We start from the raw sequence: 18,030 nt of genomic DNA, 5'->3' as shown, positions 1-18,030 counted from the left end.
AAGGCGGGACCAGGGCCCACTGACAGATGAGTAGGTTTGAAAATATAGTAAGTGCACACAATGAAAAACTACTCGGCCGTAAAAAGGAAGGAAATTTGGGCACACGCTACAACGTGGATGAACTTTGAGGACATTGCACTAAATGAAAAGCCAGGTGCAAAAGGACATCCATTGTCCATGCGTCATTCCACAGATCTGAGGTCCTGGGGTAGTCAGATTCCCAGAGACAGGGCGTGGAAAGGTTTGCCCGGAGCAGGGGAGTTGGTATTTAATACGGACAGAGTTTCAGTTTTTCAAGATGAAAAGAGCTCTGGGGGTTGGTTTTACAACAAGGAGAAGGTACTAAAGAATATGAAACAGCCCTTGCTGGTTTAGCTCAGTGGATAGAGCATCAGCCTGCAGACTGAAGAGTCCCAGGTTCAATTCCGGTCAAGGGCACATGCCCGGGTTGTATTGCGGGCTCTCTCCCTCTCCCTCTCTGAAATAAATAAAAAATATATTTTTTAAAAAAGAATATGAAACAATACAGCTAAAAATGGTTGAGATGGTAAATTGTGTTATGTCTCTTTTACCACAATTAAAATTTAAATATTTATATTTCTTGAAGTATTTTCGTTTTTAAAACCTAATAATAAACCGACTAAATACCTACCCACACTAACACCTTCACTAGTCACCATTTGTTCCCATGTGAGTTCTTTAATGATTACCTAATAGAAAAGTTACACTTACCGACTTTATTTCCAGATCACAGAGTACATACAGCAAATAGTGCTACTCTTCTCATTAAATATGTTATGAGTAGTAATATCTGTCCTGTTGTCATTTTGTTTTGCTCCCAGAGGAAACATAACTCTTTTAGTCGCTATTGCCCCCACTCCATAATAATATTACCTGAGGTTTGTATAGCGAGACACTTACAGCACGTTCTCTCATTGCTTCCGCGCTGCAGTAAGACGATGTAGGTAACAGCCACCCAGCTGTGCTGCAGCACCCACAGAAGGCTGGAGCAGCCCGGGAGGGGGTGCAAGCAGAGGCAGGACACCGCGGGGACACTGCTTGGGACACAGTATCCTGAGAACTGACTTCCCTCGCATAGCATGGTCATTGTACTTGCTGTGTGGGTGCAATAAATATCTTTCAGCTTCCTTTTAACTTTTATTCCTTAAAAAGGGCTGCTCTTTGCAAGGCATTTATTGACGTGAGAGGAGATCATATTAGTTTAAGTGCAGCATCAACAGCAGGCCTTTCAGTGCCCATCAACTCACTGTGCTGATGAGTGAGACGGAAGGTTAAAGTGAAAAGTCCTCTCAGTGTTGCCTTGAGCACATCACTTCCTGGTCTTCCTTTTTCCTTTCTTTCTTTGAAATCTTTGCTGTTGAAAGTATTACATAGGTTCTTCTTCTCCCCTAAGCCTCTTCCAGCCGCCTGGACTTTCTTATCAATTCTTGTAACGATGGAACCACATGGAATCCATGTTTAGGCAGTAGGAAATTTAGAAACATTCACACTCCTTTGTCCAGCTGTACAGGGCTTGAGGATATACTGGTGGGCCATTCTTCATTCTTCAGTTAATAACGAACATTAAATCCTTTACATTCGAAGTCACCCTGGAGGTTATCTCTCTAGCCCAGCCTCAGCTGTACCGTCATGCATTCATTCTCGCACAACATTCCTGGCACCATACCTGCCTGAGACTGAATTCTCCCCGAATGGACAGTCGCTACTCAGTGAGGCAGCTCTAGTGGTGACAGCTTTTCCTTAAATATTGGGCTAAAAAGTACTTCTAATTTCTGACCTTGTTTCGTATTCTGCCTTCCTGGAAGATGATGATCATTCCTTCCTAGAGTTGTCCCTTGTAGAGGTGGAGATTCTTCTCTGAGTTCTCCTGTGACATGGTTTACAAAAGGCCTCTGGCCATGGATAGATTTAGTGTCAGACTCTGATCCGGGGGCTTTCATGGTAGGTGAGACCATCAGCATCTCAACCAAGAGCACTTAGAAGGATCATCTTCCCCACATTCTCACTTACACTTGATCAGTGTTATGAATCTAATAGGTGTGCATTGGTTTTTCATTAATTTGTATTCCCTGATTACTAATAAGATTGAGCATTTTTTCATATGATTATTAGTCACACTCCATTTGCCCAGAATTAAATAATTGTCTTTCTCTTGATCTGTGGGAGGTTTTGGTGGTGGTTGTTTTTTATCCTTTCTAGTAACTACTCTTTTGAGTATTTCAAAAAAGGTTTTTTAATATATTTTTTTATTGATTTCAGAGAGGAAGTTAGAGGGAGAGAGATAGAAATCATCCATCGGCTGTGTCCTGCACGCCTCCTACTGGGGATCGAAGCCATACCCCAGGCACATGCACTGACCCGGAATTGAACAGTGACCTGATTCATAGGCTGATGCTCAACCACTGAGCACATGGACCGGGCTAATCTTTTGACTTTTAAATATTTGCATATATCTTTTCCCAGATTTTTCCCAATCCTTTAACCTTATTTACAGGATCTTTTTTTATACAAAATTTTTAAATTTTTGATGTAGTCAGATCTGTAAATCATTTCCTTTGGGATGTATTCTATTGTTACCTTATTAAGAAATTTTTCCCTACCTTCAGAGCATAGAGTTTCCAATGTTTTCCTCTGTTATTTAGAGTTCTAATTTTGAAGTTTATGCCTTTGTTCCATATTGAATTTATTTGGGGACCTGGTATGTGGCAGGAATCTAATTTTCTTTCCAGCCAGAATTCAGTTGGAAAGGCAGCCCTTTCCCTATTTCTGCTGTATACTGTCCCACACCTGCTGAGGTGTCTTTCTGGGTTCCTTCTTATCTCCCATTGATGAATGCGTCTGGTCCTGTGTCAGTACCACGTGGAATTATCTAGCATAGTTTTGATACCTGGTATGGTGGTGAGGCAGATCCTGTCGTCTTTGTTTTTTTTAGTTTTATTTATTTTTGAAGTGATCTTACCTCTTTATGCCACGACTCTTTATGGTGAATTTTAGAATTAGTTGGCCATGTAGCCAAGAGTGCTCTTGGGGTTCCCATTGGAATTACATTGAACTAATAGGTTGTTTGTGGGAACTGGCATCTGTACAGCATCGCGTTCCCTCATCCATGAACAAAGTATTTCCCTCCAATGATTCAGATCCTCTTTTAATGTCCTTCATTGAAAGATTATAATGGTCTGTATCTTCATTTCTTTTTTTATTTGTTGAAACGTCCAATATTTAAGTTCCAGACCACAGAACAACTATACCATAATAAAAACTATAATAATGAAAATCCCATTTTAAAGCAGTTTTGGGGTCTATCAGATTGGGAGGGTGAAGTTAGCTTCTATTTTGCCCTGTTGGATAATTCTCTTTCCTATGGATAGCAACAATAATTTATGCAGATGTGCCACTTGCCATAGCCAACCAGCATCCTTGACTCAGGCCACGAGAGGCTTCTACTCCTTGGGTGACGTCCATTCCATCAGCACTTGGTCCAGCAACTGTTCACCCAAGAGTAAACCTACTAACTGCATTATGCCTGCATTTCCTACCCACAGCAAATTCTGAACAATTTCGTCAAATGCTTTGCTTACCTCGAGAATTACTTTACCTGTGGCATATTCCTTTCCTAATGAACCATTCTTGTTTCTTAAGATGGCTTTTAGCATTTTACCAGCAATCTGCATCCATATTTTCCATTTAGCATCCTGGAAGATTTTTCATCTCCCCACACATTTATCTGCCCATATTTTGTCTTCTCGGATTTTCCCCTTTCTTCAAGATTTCTCATAATTGACTAAAGTGACACTAGATCCAACCTTCGATTTCCCAACAGAGTGTTTAATCACAACAACATTTATATTAAAATCTCAACCTAATCTGCTCATAAGAAAATGAGCCGTTCTTTAGTAATGCGACACTCTCTGTCATGTCACCGGAGTTGAGACTCACTTAGAAATCAGCGCTCGGTGTTTGGTGAGGAGACTCTTGTTCTGAGTTTAAAAAGCATAGGCGACACCACATGTTTTAAATGCTGCACTGGATAAAAATGCTGAACTAAGCAGCCTCTAACTTGGCTGAACATCTAAGGCTTCTTATTTGCTTGTTGACCTCTGATCTGAAACTGGGGAATTGTAAACAATTGCAGAAAATCTCACTGATTTTCCCTTAACTCTGTGATGAAATGAAAGTTAATGATTTTGCTGTCATGTTTGTTTCTCCAGCTTCCAATTGTGGAAAAGATAAGGACCATTGCACAGGCTGTCTACGGAGCCAGAGATATAGAACTCTCTCCTGAGGCACAATCCAAAATTGATCTTTACACACAACAGGTAAAAGTTATACTTCTGGGGCTGGGTGAGGGGAGGAATCCACCTTAGGCTCTTGACATATTCACCTTGACTTGAGAACTCATATATGTCTCACCAGCAGAACTTGATTTAATCTACTTGGTGCCCCACAGAGATCGAAATGCTATCCTTGGGTGTCGGGTGTTGACTGTAATTAGAACATTATTTTTTTGAGATATGCAACGTTGACTTTTGTGGCTGTCAATGTGTCTAATACGGGGTGTGATCTTTAGTCCCTCAAACATCGAACTGTCCCTAGACGTATGGCTGTGGTCAGATTTAGGTGATCTGTAGTACTTCCTCTTCATTTCAGGTCTCTAACTACCTTAAAAAATATTAGCGTGGCGCCAGGTTAGGCAAATACGAGTGCAGCACATAGAGGTGGGGTGCGGGGTGTTCTTTCTTACATGAGTGGTTCGTCGGCTTGGTGCTGAGAGGGTTGACCAAGGTTAAAAGCCCCATCCTCTTCTACCTCCAGAGAGTGACAAAGGCAGTCCCCAAGCAGCTGTGAAGGTGGCCATGACTCAGCAGCCTGAGTCACTGTCTGGTCCTTGAATGGTCGTGGGCAATGGACTTCCCTGTAGCACATTTAGCCGGTTAACCCTAACAGGAGGACCATACGCCTCGAATGCCCATTCACTTTGCTAGATAGAAGTCAAAGCCCTTCACAAGCTGGTGGCAAAGCCTCATTGGGAGCATCGTCTGAGGTGTTTTTATTCCCCAGCTCGGAAGCCTGCTTTGTAAATCATACTTAACGTTTTGTTAAGTACTTCATGCCTACCAGTTGTTGGTAAGACCACCAACAACTCATGTTTTCTTAGACTTTTCCATGCGTATACTTGACTGGTGCTTTAGAAATAAAAAAAAGATTCCCAAACATTGTTGTATATTCAAGCATTGCTCTGTGGTGAAATTTCCAATCATGTGCAATGAAATGTGTAATATAAGTCATTGTCCTAGGTCAGTGGTCGGCAAACTCATTAGTCAACAGAGCCAAATATCAACAGTACAACGATTGACATTGCTTTTGAGAGCCAAATTTTTTAAACTTAAACTATATAGGTAGGTACATTGTTATTAACTTAACTAGGGTACTCCTAAGGCTTAGAAGAGCCACACTCAAGGGGCCAAAGAGCTGCATGTAGCTCGCGAGCCGCAGTTTGCCGACCCCGGTCCTAGGTGGGGTTTTTATAAAGTAATATGGTATATTGGGTTTTGGTGGTGTGTGTGTGTGTGTGTGTTAGTCCTTACCCGAGGATATTTTCCATTGATCTTTTAGAGAGAGCACAAGGGAGAGGGAAAGACAGAGGGAAATACCGATGTGAGAGAAACACATCAATTGGTTGCCTCTTGCACATCCCCCGACCAGGGTCTGGGCCGGGGAGGAGCCTGCAACCAAGGTACGTGCTCTTGACCAGAATCGAACTTGGGACCCTTTGGTCTGCAAGCTGACGCTCTATCCACTGAGCCAAACCGACTAGGGCAGTGTGTTTTTTTAATACCCACACTGGCAAACCTACATCAGCTGATTAAAATCACTTCCAGTGTCTATCCGCTGTGCTATAGACCTGAAACTAATACAAAATAGTACTGAATACAAACTGTAATCAGAAAATAAAATTAAAATTAAAAAGTTATCTCAATATTTGAGTGATCTCTGAAACCCAAAATTCTGGGCTCCATTTCTGCAGAGCAAATGGGCTTGTTCCCAGCAGAATTCTAATCAGTATATAAAAGTGTTACATCCTTTCAAAGAGAAAAAAGCCCCACCCCACCCCCAGCCCCCATCGATAAACTCAAACATTTTTCAGATAGTTTTCAGTTGAATCATAAGGAATTCTGTGTGGGTCACCTCTGAAGATTGCATTCCTTTTATCTCTACCAAGGGGATATTCCTTAAAAGTGATGTGTCAAGTATGTGCTTGCCCTTAATTAGACAAGTCTCTGAAGGGCCACTCTGTGCCCTTTAATCAGAACCAGGCTGCGAGGACACTGTCCTTTTTGTAAGACCCCACATGTGACTTCCTGCTCTTTCACCTTTGGAACGCTGGGTCAGGCGCAGCCTTTGGTCCTTCAAAATAAGCGGCTTAAGTGGTGACCTCATCTTAGTTCCTATAATGTAATCGCAGATCAAATAGCCATGATTCATAAGCCAACACAAAGGGGCCCTTTGCTTCCTGACAGCTTCCAAGAACGAGTGGCTAAAAGCCTCATTACCAAGCCTTTCTCCAGATTACCTTTCTGAGTCCCGGATATTAATATCCTTGGAAAGTGATTTCTACAGCTGCTGCTGCTGCTGCTTTGCTGAAAATAACCACACTTTCCCCCAAACACACATATAATGCTGCCTTCCCGTAAGGAGACTTCTCCGAAATAAATAACAGACATCCTCAACCTGCCAAGAGATGAGCCCACGGAGATGAGTGTCTGCCCCACCTTCTGGCTCAGTGACCAGGTAGTAAAGGTCCCTACTGTGTGCCTGGATCTGAGCTGTGGGGGTTGTACGGAGTCACATTAAGCAAGTACAGGGGACTCCCATTTATGTTCAATGAACACATTGCCTCTCCTTTCTCACAGGGTTTTGGAAATTTGCCCATCTGCATGGCAAAGACCCACCTTTCTCTTTCTCATCAACCCGACAAGAAAGGGGTACCCAGGGACTTCATCTTACCCATTAGTGACGTCCGGGCCAGCATCGGCGCTGGGTTCATTTACCCGTTGGTCGGAACGGTGAGTAATACCCTCCAGAAATCCTTCCGTCTGATGTCATGATGCCTGAAGTGCTTATGCTCGGCCAGCGCTCTGCACAGCAGGTATTGGAAGCACTTAATGGCATTTGCTGCTTTTCTAAGCCTTCTCTTCCTTCCACCACAAAACACTTCGCCATTGTGGTTTGGATTTTTTTTGGGGGGGGGTGGCGATGGTGTATTCAGGATCCCTTGAGTCATAAGACTGATTCTGCTTATAGAACACAGACGGGAATGACTCTGCAGAATTCAGTCCGCCGTTTAGATGGTAGAATGGTTTAGTTTAGTGCTTCTCGGTCTTTTTCACGTCATTGCACTCAAAATGGTAAGTTTTCACTGAACTGTGGGGTAAACTGAGGCAACTGCTCATGCCAGACAGGACCAGCTCAGCCTCTGCAAGGGCTGGGGAAATCGGTGTTTCACCCTCTGCCCTGTTTCCCAATCCATCACGTGGGAAGCTCGTTTTTTGGCATTATTGTAATGGGACTACCTTGCTGTAGGGTGATTATTGTGTTATTTCAGATTCTCTGTGGGTGGAGGGGAGACAGCGGAGAAATGAAAACTTACCAAAGCACTTGAAATCCATGGTGATGGGCTTCAAACAGAAAATGCTTCGTTGTAGCCACACAAGGAATGATCCAATGGTCCTCCCTCAGGAACTATCAGTGGTTAAAATTTGACTTCTCATCACAGGAGTGCTCCTGGATTAGATTTAGAACAGAAATTCTAAATCATCACCATCATTATCATTATTATTGTTGTTGTTACAAACTGATCCAAGCCCAAATAAGAAACATAACAATGTTCCTAATAAATCTTGTGGCTGTTGTTATGCAAACAAGCAATGGGTAGGCCGAAAGTGCGTTAAACGTACAGAATTCTTACCTTCCTACGCATACATGTTTCATGTAGTGTTAGGCAAAATGTTTTCAGTAAGTGTTTTCTCATTTCTACTGCCTGTGAGGCCCAGGGATACTAAGAGGGGAGGAGTGTGGGTTTGAGCAGCACCGAGGAATGTAGAGCAGGAAGTGTTGGCACAGTGAATGCCCTCAGAGCACAGGGAAGGTGGCAGCTAGTTCTGCCTGGATTGGGGAGGAGCAGGGTGTGTGGGAGAAAAGGGGAGTCCAGGATGCCTCATAAAGGCCTCAACCTCTTTTTATTTTATTTTTTTTAATACATTTTATTGATTTTTTACAGAGAGGAAGGGAGAGAGATAGAGAGTTAGAAACATCGATGAGAGAGAAGCATCAATCAGCTGCCTCCCGCACATCTCCCACTGGGGATGTGCCCGCAACCCAGGTACATGCCCCTGACCGGAATCGAACCTGGGACCCTTCAGTCCGCAGGCCGACGCTCTATCCACTGAGCCAAACCGGTTTCGGCAAGGCCTCAACCTCTTGCTGGGGAAACAGTGAGCTTTGACTCAAAGGCATAGAAGACGTGACGTACCCTTCCCAAGGTGGCCCAGCGTGGCTGGAGTGGGACAGGTTGGGGAGGCTTGGAGATGGGACTGGAATGGCAAGACAGGGCCAAGCTGTTTACGAAGCTCAACTGCATCTGAAGGAACTTGGATTTTTTCTCAAGCGTGCTGTGGAGTCAGGATGCATGGGTTCTGTGTTTGGTTGGTTTTATTTGTATAAGGAGGAAAAGAATGTGGTCCAACTAGTAGGTTAGAAAAGTAGCTCGGGCAGCGATGTGGGAAGTGTGCAGAGGGCAGAGACCCACACCCAGGAGCCGCGTGAAATCGGCGCCGTGGCTGCAGGGGAGTGAGTGTGGAGAGAGGGGCAGACTGGAGACATACTTGGGGAGCCACTTACTTGTGGAGTCCAGGGTGATGGACATGTCTGATTTGATTAAGAATGGTGATGAGGACCGACTGCAAAGGGAACTTTTGGGGTGATGGGAACACGCTATATTTTGACTGTGGTAGTGGTTCCATGGCTACATACATTTGTCAAAACTCATGCACCTACACCCTCCATTTAATTAACCTCAGTTAACAAAAACGTGTGCTGAGAAGAGCTTGCTTTACTGCCCCTTAGAGTATCCCCGGTGATGGCAGCCCCTCCATGCTGAAGCTCTGGGCCTCAGTGGAAGGCGTGTGCTTAGGAGGAAGAGCTCATCTGTAGTCCAGGCCAGAGAGAGCAGGCCCGAGAGACGGGACCACGCGGGTGCCCACGTGGAGCATGAAGCAGTGGGCACACCAGAGGGGCAATCCGCGTGGGATATAGTTGTCCTGTGCAGATCTGAAATCCCAGAGTCGTTCACCCAGCGGACTCATTCGTTCAGCCAGTGTGCACAGGCATGGTGCTCTGGGGAACCCCAAAATGAAGACACTTTTTCACTCTAGGCAGCTACGGGGAACCCCAAAATAAAGAAGCTTTTCCACTCCAGGCAGCTTACAGCTCACCGAGATAAATGGAAGTCAGTTAACAAAGAAAATGGTGTGGTGTAAAAATTGTGGCTCGTAAATGATAACCAGTTGCTTAGCATTCAGCAGTCATTAAGGAATCAGGATATAATTTAAAATCTTTGCATACAGCTATACTGTGCCTCTCCTCCCCGCCCGTGAACAGCACCACATGCACACCACGGAAGACCAGTTCTGGGAAACCAGAACCGTCAGCACAGCTCGTGTGAACAGCCCATCCATCCCACTGCTCCTCCCCTACGTGTGGCTGGTTGGAAAGTAACTGTGTGGAATGCTTGGGGGGGGGGGGGGCGCGGGCAGGGGGGGCCTGGGTTTCCGGAAGAGCGCCCTCTGCCCCTGTCTCCCCAGCTCTGGACAGAGCTCCCCCGCGACCACCGCAGAGCAGGGCGGTGTGTGGCAGTGCACCGGGCGAGGGGGACTAAGGATGTCCCTGGATGGAGGTCAGGAAACACGTGGAAGCCGTGGCCTGAGAGGTCTGGTCTCTATGACGGAGCCTAATAAGGCTGGTATTTACTTTTACTTGACCCACTCTGGGCCCTGCTAAAATGCCTCTAACATTCCTCAGCGGATGGGAGACACGGTGCAGCGATTTCCTGCCGAGATGACAGGAGGAAAGGGGCGTGGGGACCCCGGAGAGACCCCGTGGGTGGGGAAGTCCCTGCCTAATGAATCACTCTGACTCCTACTCACTCATCGTGTGTTCCTGTGAGTGTCTTTGAAATACATGTTCATGTATCTGCTCCAGAAGGAAAGCCCACGCTGAGCCCTCAAAATCAGAAAGCTGCTCAATTTTCATGCAGTATTCATTCATTCATTCATTCATTCACCTACAGCATGCACGTGGTAAACAAGACCCACTTCTTCCCTCACAGGCCCTAGGACGGACTTCAGTAACTGAAACCACGCTAGTGCCCTGGGCTTTATAACAAAGGGAGAAATCCCTTCTCTGTGTCCTCAGGGAGGCACACTTCTCTGGCTGGCTAGGAGGTCCAAAAGTGGAGAATCACAGCGCAAGCAAGTCCCTCCTCAAACCAGAAACATCTTGCTGATTTGGGGAGGTCCTGTGGTGAAATGCTGAAGCATTCAGGTGTTTCTCCAGATTTAGCTTTTTAAAAAAAATATATTTCTTTATTGGTTTCAGAGAGGAAGGGAGAAGGAGAGCGAGATAGAAACATCAATGATGAGAGAGAATCACCGATCGGCTGCCTCCTGCACGCCCTCCCACTGGAAATTGAGCCCGCAACCCAGGCATGTGCCCCTGGCCGGAATCGAACCCGGTACCCTTCAGTCTGTAGGCTGACGCTTTATCCACTGAGCCAAGCCGGCTAGGGCCAGATTTAGCTTTTTAAATATTTCTTTTTACCCTCCATCTTTACTTATAGGCCAGATTTTTCTACCATTTAGTTAATTCATCATTTTCTAGTTAGTGACTCCTTTCATTGCCATTGGTCGGCACAATAAAATAATAGTAATAATAAATACCATTAACTGGGTAGACACTTTACTGGAACATTGACTTCGCTGCTGTTTGTAGAAGCGCCCAGTCGTGGATTCCTAAGCTAAAGCACCTCTGAGACCTACTCTTAGTGCATTGGGGGTGTTTTCCACCTTCCTGCAGGTAGTCTCCCTCCCTTAAAGAACTGTCTTCGCTCCCAGTAAGCCTCTCTGCATTCTTGCTTCTCTTCAATGGCATTTACTTACATGTTCTTTCCAGCGCATTGGTGAAAGCTGCAAAATGGTACAGGATTCTTGGCCAGCCCATCTCCACTTAGCACATCTCCTTCTAAGAAATCGTTTGGCCAGTGCAGATCTTTGTGGGGAGAAAGGAGCAAATTATTTTTATGATTTTCCAACTTTATAATCTACAGATTATCCCATTATGTTTCCAAAATTCTTTCAAAGCTTATGATTTATAGTGTTCAATAAACCTAATAGTTTACAAAAACTTCAAAAATCTCGTGCCAAAAAAAAAAAAAAATTCAGTAGGTGGTCTTTGTCTTGGGGTCTCATTGTTTTGATATTGTCTTTAAGTTTCTATAATTTATAAGGGCTGTTTAATTACTTGGCATAAATTTCATGACATAAAAATATTACTATGTAAGCAAAGTATATGAAATGATGTTGTTGAGAAGTAAATTACATTCCATATGGGAAAGACCAGAAGGACAGACACCAAAATCTTAACCTCTGGCCAGGATATTGTGAATAGCTTCTCTTTTTCTCTTTACTTTTCTGTTTACGTTAAGTCACTGCGTTGAGGAGATGTCGCTTTTATAACATGAAGATACAGTGAGTAGGATAATGATGATCTATAAAGAACCTTAACTAGGGTCACTGGGTTGCAAGAGACTCAGCGCGTACAGTGGGTACAGTCCCCCTGCCCATCCTGGTATCTCATGGTGTTTTAGTGCCTGAAAAGTTGGGACACCAAAGGAAGGACAAAAGGGCTAGAATGTTCCTGTGAGAAATGCACTCTATTTTTTGTTGTAGTTGTTATTAATCCTCACCTGAGAATATTTTTCCATTGATCTTTAGGGAGGGTGGAAGGGAAAGGGAAAGACAGAGAAACATCGATGTGAGAGAAACACATTGATTGGTTGCCTCCTGCATGAACCCTGACCAGGGCCTGGGCCGGGAAGGAGCCTGCAACCAAGGTACGTGCCCTTGACCGTTTGGTCCACAGGCTGATGCTCTATCCACTGAGCAAAACTGGCTAGGCCTGCACTCCTTTTTTTTTTTTTTTAAATGTGCTCCAGAGTGTGTGTGGTTCTTTAGTTCCGTCTAACATTTGCTAGCCCCAACGTCAGCTAAGGAAATGCAAGGTAGTTTTTCCCACGCTGACTTGTCCTGGGGCCCTTCCTGCCTGCTGTCCTGGGTGGAGAGGACCCATTGCCCAAACAGCCGGCCTGGAGGGGTGTCTGACCACGTGGGCATCCCTAGCAGACATCCTTTCAACATCAGTTCTGGCATCTTGACCTGCTTTCCTTGGACATCACCTTGAGACGGTGAGAGTGGCTCCTGGAGAACCAAGAGGTCTTCTTTGGGACATGAAGTCGTCTGTAATATGACGTCGTCTTCGTCGGCAAACATAGGGCAGGAAATTAGGGCATGAGGGCACTTTAGGCCAAGGACCTGGGCCAGCATCTCGGAGTTACGCCGTCTGGCCGGTCACCCAGAAGGGATGACGACGTCTTAGGGCGTCATGTGGTGGTCGGTGCCAGACAGAGCAGTTCTGGGGTCCGGGTGGCTATTTGAAACTGTTGGAAAACAGACGGTTGGTGCTTTTGTGTTGGCTGGGGAACTAGAGCTCCAGGTCTGCCCATGGTCCTCCAAGGGCCGTTTGCCCCCCCCTCCCTGCACCCTGCACTCTGGTCCCTGTTTGCTTTCTGGGGCAGAGGATGCGATCGTGGGCACTGCCTGTGCAGACAAGTGACAGGTGCAGGCTGGACCCATCTGGGTGTGGAATTCTGTGCAGGAAAGAGGGATGGAAAGTCCAGTGGTGAAACAGGTGGTTTATTTAACAAACGGACACCGATGTGGCCTTCGTTCCCACTCTGTGTGACCTGACCCGGTCACAGCTCACATCTCCACCCAGGTGCCCCACTGACGCATCGCTTGGCCTGGCTCGGGAAAGCAGGAAGCTGCTGGAGCGTATCTGGGAAACCAGTGATGTCATCGCCAACGAATGCTGGGTGGGAAGTTACGGGGGGCCGGTGGCGGGTGGTGTGTGAGAGAGGAAGCTGCAGCCCCTCCCGGCAGTCCCTGCCCTGTTGTTCTTTGTCACGTTTCAGTTCAGCTCCTCCGCCGGGAAAGTATGTACTGAATGTCCCCTTTCTGCAGGCTCCGTGGGGTGCTTCCTCCTGCGTGGGGCCCCGCTCAGGGTGGCGGCTACAAACCCGCTCCACTGGGTCAGGCATGAAGGTGAAGGAACTCAGACCTGGTAGGTCAGAGCAAATGCACGACTCCTGAGATGCATGGCCAGTTACGTAGGGGAAAAGGTTAAACATTTACTCCCCGAGCTGGGAACGAGGTGGACAGGCAGCCGGGGAGCACAGCGCCCAGCTGCGTGTGCGGTCACACGGGGCTCCCTGCGCCCAGAATGTCACTCAGACACCTGCCAGGGGACAGATGTCCTGCAGGCACCCGGCCTCCTTGCTCCCGCCCCTCACTCCCCACTTTCCTACCTTCCCACCCCTCTCCGCACAAATAAACAAGGATCCTCTCAGCTTATTTTAAAAAGTCTCTGCACACGGCCTTCCTCTCTCCCATGTGCCTCCGACCTGCCCGCCAGCCGCCCTCGCGGTCCGGCCTCGCTCTCTTGGTACCCCGTGTCCTTTCACTCCATTCCTGGGGAGCGCGCTGGTTTCCTCTCCCGCGTCCATTTGACTCCCTTTGCCTCTATCTTATCTCCCATCAGAACTTCCTGCTTTCCCCCAAACAGGCCATTTCCCGGCCCAGGCCTCCATCGCTTCCTCTTAGCCTGACGTCCTGCACCGGGTTGCCCAATGGCTCTGTGAGCAGGAGTTCCTTCCTGGTGTCCAGGGGAAGCCACACGTGTGTCTGTTCGGTCGGACAGAAGTCGCTCCCGACTGCTCAGGGTGGCGTGCTGCGGGGAAAGGCAGGTGACCAGCAGCATTCTCGACTTCCAGAAACCATTTATCAGCTGGAGGAGACAGGAAGCTTGTGACTCACGACAGTGATGTTTGCCTGAGGTTATCGAGGTCCGTGCTTAGAGGATCTTCTCTCCCCTCCTTTGATGCTAATTTATTTTTAGCATAAATGTAAGATGAAATCAGCTTCAGACGTATGCTGCGCGCTCATGTTACCAGATATTTCTGTGATTGAGTTAAGCTTTAACCCACTGCTGTTAATACCCCCGTGTGGGCTTTCTTGCTAGGAGCCTAGAAAAGAAAAGTGTGTGTAATGCCTCAGTGTCCAGCCCTACAGTCAGGATATTGTCTTTCGTTTTCTCCAGGGGTTGGTGAAACATTGGCCCGTTCCTCTTCCATATCCTCGTTTTGGTGTGGATTCAGAATAAACTTGGCAATCCAGGTACACCCCAGTTTAGAACTCGTGAAGGACACCCATAAAGTTATCAGGCACTCATGGAGTTTCTCTCTTCTCTGCCTTTTCGTTGAATTGATTATACTCTGCTGTCCCAGTTTTCCTAAGAGGCAGATAGAAGCAGCTAAGCAATTTACACAAGGAAAATAAAAGTAATATAGACCAAAATACCAGTTTTCCAACCTAAATGTCCCAGAGGCCTTTAGGGTCAGCTTGAAGGTGTGGTGGGGATGGATGAATAGAAAGAGAAGCTAAAGTTACCAGGAAAATGTCACACTTTAAAGCTGGGCTTGTACTTTGTAAAGGAGGTATAATCGATGGTACCTAGAACTCATGGCCATTGTTTGCAGGCCGAACTGTATATGTGTTCATTAAATTATCCACCTATGGACAGCAGAGTAAATGTTAAATGACATGGGACATCTCTGTGAAATATCTGCGATTTCCTGCTTTTGAAGAATTGGTGTCTCTTAGTTTCTCCTGGGCGTCCTTGAAAATTCAAAACATTTTACGCCAGTGAGGAGAGCCAGGTGTAATTAAGTCAGGGATCAGGTGTAAAGTTGTTACAGGCACTATGAGGGATGTAATTTGTGTTGGATTAAATGATCTAATGGAGATGTTTGGAAAGTCCCTGGAAGGGCCATAATGAGAACCCAGGTGCCTGCACACAGTATGCGCCCCAGGCCATTTGTAATAAAGGCAGCCTGACCGCGAAGGAGAGCTAGGGCTAGGAACAGGTAGCTGCCTCTACCATGGGCATCGGTCTCCTGTCTGAGGTGCACCCCGACCCCAAGCATCAACTCGAGAGAGTGTAGGGCCCATGAAAGTTACCTGCCATGCTCCCCTGCACCTTCCAGACTTCATCGTCCGGTTCCCACATGTACCTGCGTTCCTCCTCTCAGTACAGACTTAAGCTCCAAACACCCTTCCCACCCAGGACTGGCCTTGGGGGGGATGGCGCCCCGTGACACCTGCTCACCTCCAGTCGTTCCGTTTCACACTCGGGCACACCTCTGTTTGCGCTGCCAGCTCCGCCCACCACCATTTGTTGCACTTACTTCCTTTGGGTGCCCTAGTCCTTCACCGTGTTGCCTTGTCTGGTATCACCCATTAATCCAGGCCTCCCCCAGGTAGGGGCCATGCCTTCTGTCAGTCTGTCCCATGTATCCATGCGTCTGCTTGGTTTCCAAATGGGCCATTTGCTACCGGTCAAAGGCTTTTAAAGTGTTTCAAACTACATTACACAAATAAAGGAAGCAATCTCGTCTCTGTTCGAGGCACCATGTGTTCCTTGTCTGGCTTGCACACATATTTTCAATCCATTAGAATCCTTTGTTTTCAACTTACTTGCTGCTCTATCACAATTATAAGTCCATTAGGATCAGTAACCTCCGTTTCCATTATCTTTGCTCTGCCCTTTTTTTCTTTTAATCTTCACCCAAGGATATGTTTTCACTGATTTTGAGAGAGAGAGAGAGAGAGAGAGAGAGAGAGAGAGAGAGAGAGAGAGAGAGAGAGAACATCCATTGCTTGCCTCCTGTATGCGTCCTGACTGGAAATCGAACCAGCAACTTTCTGGTTTAGGGATGATGCTCCAACCAACTGAGCCACCCAGCCAGAGCTGCTCTGCTTTCTTTTATGGCCTGGTTGAGGCTACTCCCAAGTGGCAAAGAATTATCTTGTCATCAAAGCTATAAAATCACAATGATGTGTGAAAAGTTCTCCTTTGGAAGTGTGAATCCCATCTGCCGCTCATAGTAAGAGACAGTTTTAGCTTTGGCCCAAAAGCACTTCTAACAAGGGCTCATCTGCAAAGATTGGTTCTCCATGTGGAGGGTGGTCAGCCTAGCTCCCAGGTCCATAATGGTGCTGGCGTTCCCTCCCAGATTTATCCAGAATCAGTTAGTAGTCCTCGGCGCCATTCAGGAATACTTTGCATGTGGGTGAAAATCACTGCCGAGGTAGCAGGAAGGCCTTCATTGTTTTTTCATAACCGTAACTGACTTTTTTTCTTGAAGCCATTTTGACAGCTGGAGGTTATTTTAATTTTGATAAATTTATCATAAAGAATGGAATGTGCTCCTTTTGGGAGATGGAAAGCTTTGGCGTGGGGAGAGGGAGGGACGCCACCTAACAATGGGATTCCGCTAGGACATCCGTCGGCGTCTTTGAAGTGCTTTTCATTTTCATTCGAGGCAAAAATTGGTACCGTATATCTGTCTGGGGAGTAGGGAGTATTTCAGACGGGAAAAAATAAATGACTGTTGCAACCACATCACTGGAAAGAGAACAGAAGGTTTTAGGAAGAAGAGCACTACGTTGACGAATTAGGACTTCAGACGGATTCTTCTTTTATTTGGACAGTGAACAGTTAATGATTCGTGGGAAGCATGATGGGAGTCTCTGCAGCACTCAAAAACATGTGCCCGTAAATCCTCCTCGGGCACGTCTCTGTGATCACAGGCTCACGCTGGGGACAGTGATGGAGAGTCCCGTTCCGTCCAAGTGCGCAGGTCGCCCTGCATCTTACCTGACATCTCGCCCCTCCTGGCACTGCACTCTATGTATTATTGTTTTAAAAACAAAAGCGCTGCCTACAGTAGGTCAGTCCGTTGTCAGGGATCTTCTGTTGTCTTTTCTATTGTCTTTCTTTTTTCTGTATCTTCTCTATGGAGCACAATAGGTGACATCTTTCTCGCCCCCAGAATAACCCATTCCTTTCTGCTGTAATATAACGTGTAATCCAAAAAAAGGATTCATTGAAAAGAGAGGGAAAGGTAATATCTGGATAGTTTCACGACCACAATGCTTATCTCTAAATATGCACAGTGATTTTATGTTTATAGTGTTTGGTGACTTAAAGAAATAATTGGGTGGTTTGGTGGGACAGTAAATGAGATGCATAGAACATAATGTCAGCAATGTTAAAATGCATAGAAAAGCAAGTGGAAGTGAAGGGATGTTCACGTAATTTATAGCCATAATAAAAATTAAAATCGGAGACAGAGCTAATACTTACTGGGCACTTGCTACATGCTACATGCCAGGTGGTACTCGGAGCCATTTGTGTGTATTAACTCATTCCATGCTCACTACGCCCCCTCCAGGTAGGTAAGGTCACTACTCCTGTTTTATACTCAGAAGGCAAGGCACAGAGAAGTTAATTAAGTAACTTGCCTTAATTGTAGAGCTATAGTAAGTGGCAGAACCAGAAATATTCTGCCATCTGTGTGCTGATTATATGGTCTTGTTTTCACAGCCCTTGTGTAACCAGAAGTGACCCTTGATTCTGGTAACAATCCGGTTCGAAAGAGTTACCAGATTATCTTCGCTAAAACTAATACCCATAGGGGAGCAGAACCTTCTCCCTTGGTGACCATTAGTTCTGTATGGCCTTCAGGATTTTAGAACGGAGAACAAACGTTCTAATTTT

At 46.1% G+C, this 18,030-nt stretch overlaps 1 protein-coding gene across 4 annotated transcripts in view; it reads left to right on the top strand.

Moving 5' to 3' along the window:
- The window catches only part of MTHFD1L (methylenetetrahydrofolate dehydrogenase (NADP+ dependent) 1 like), a 162,006-nt gene that overhangs the window by 116,335 nt on the left and 27,641 nt on the right, over positions 1 to 18,030 (top strand). For 2 of the 4 annotated variants that reach the window (XM_059700019.1, XM_059700021.1), the window contains exons 25-26: positions 4,230 to 4,337; positions 6,933 to 7,085. In XM_059700019.1, the coding sequence (XP_059556002.1) occupies positions 4,230 to 4,337; positions 6,933 to 7,085 (261 nt within the window). Of the gene's footprint in view, positions 1 to 4,229; positions 4,338 to 6,932; positions 7,169 to 18,030 lie in introns of those variants that run through there. The other 2 variants (XR_009453358.1, XM_059700020.1) reach the window with 2 other exon arrangements.

Source organism: Myotis daubentonii, chromosome 6 (genome assembly GCF_963259705.1).
Source record: "Myotis daubentonii chromosome 6, mMyoDau2.1, whole genome shotgun sequence".
Lineage (NCBI taxonomy): Eukaryota > Metazoa > Chordata > Mammalia > Chiroptera > Vespertilionidae > Myotis > Myotis daubentonii.
The sequence above is the reverse complement of the archived record's forward strand: the minus strand, read 5'-3'. Positions and strand labels throughout refer to the sequence as shown.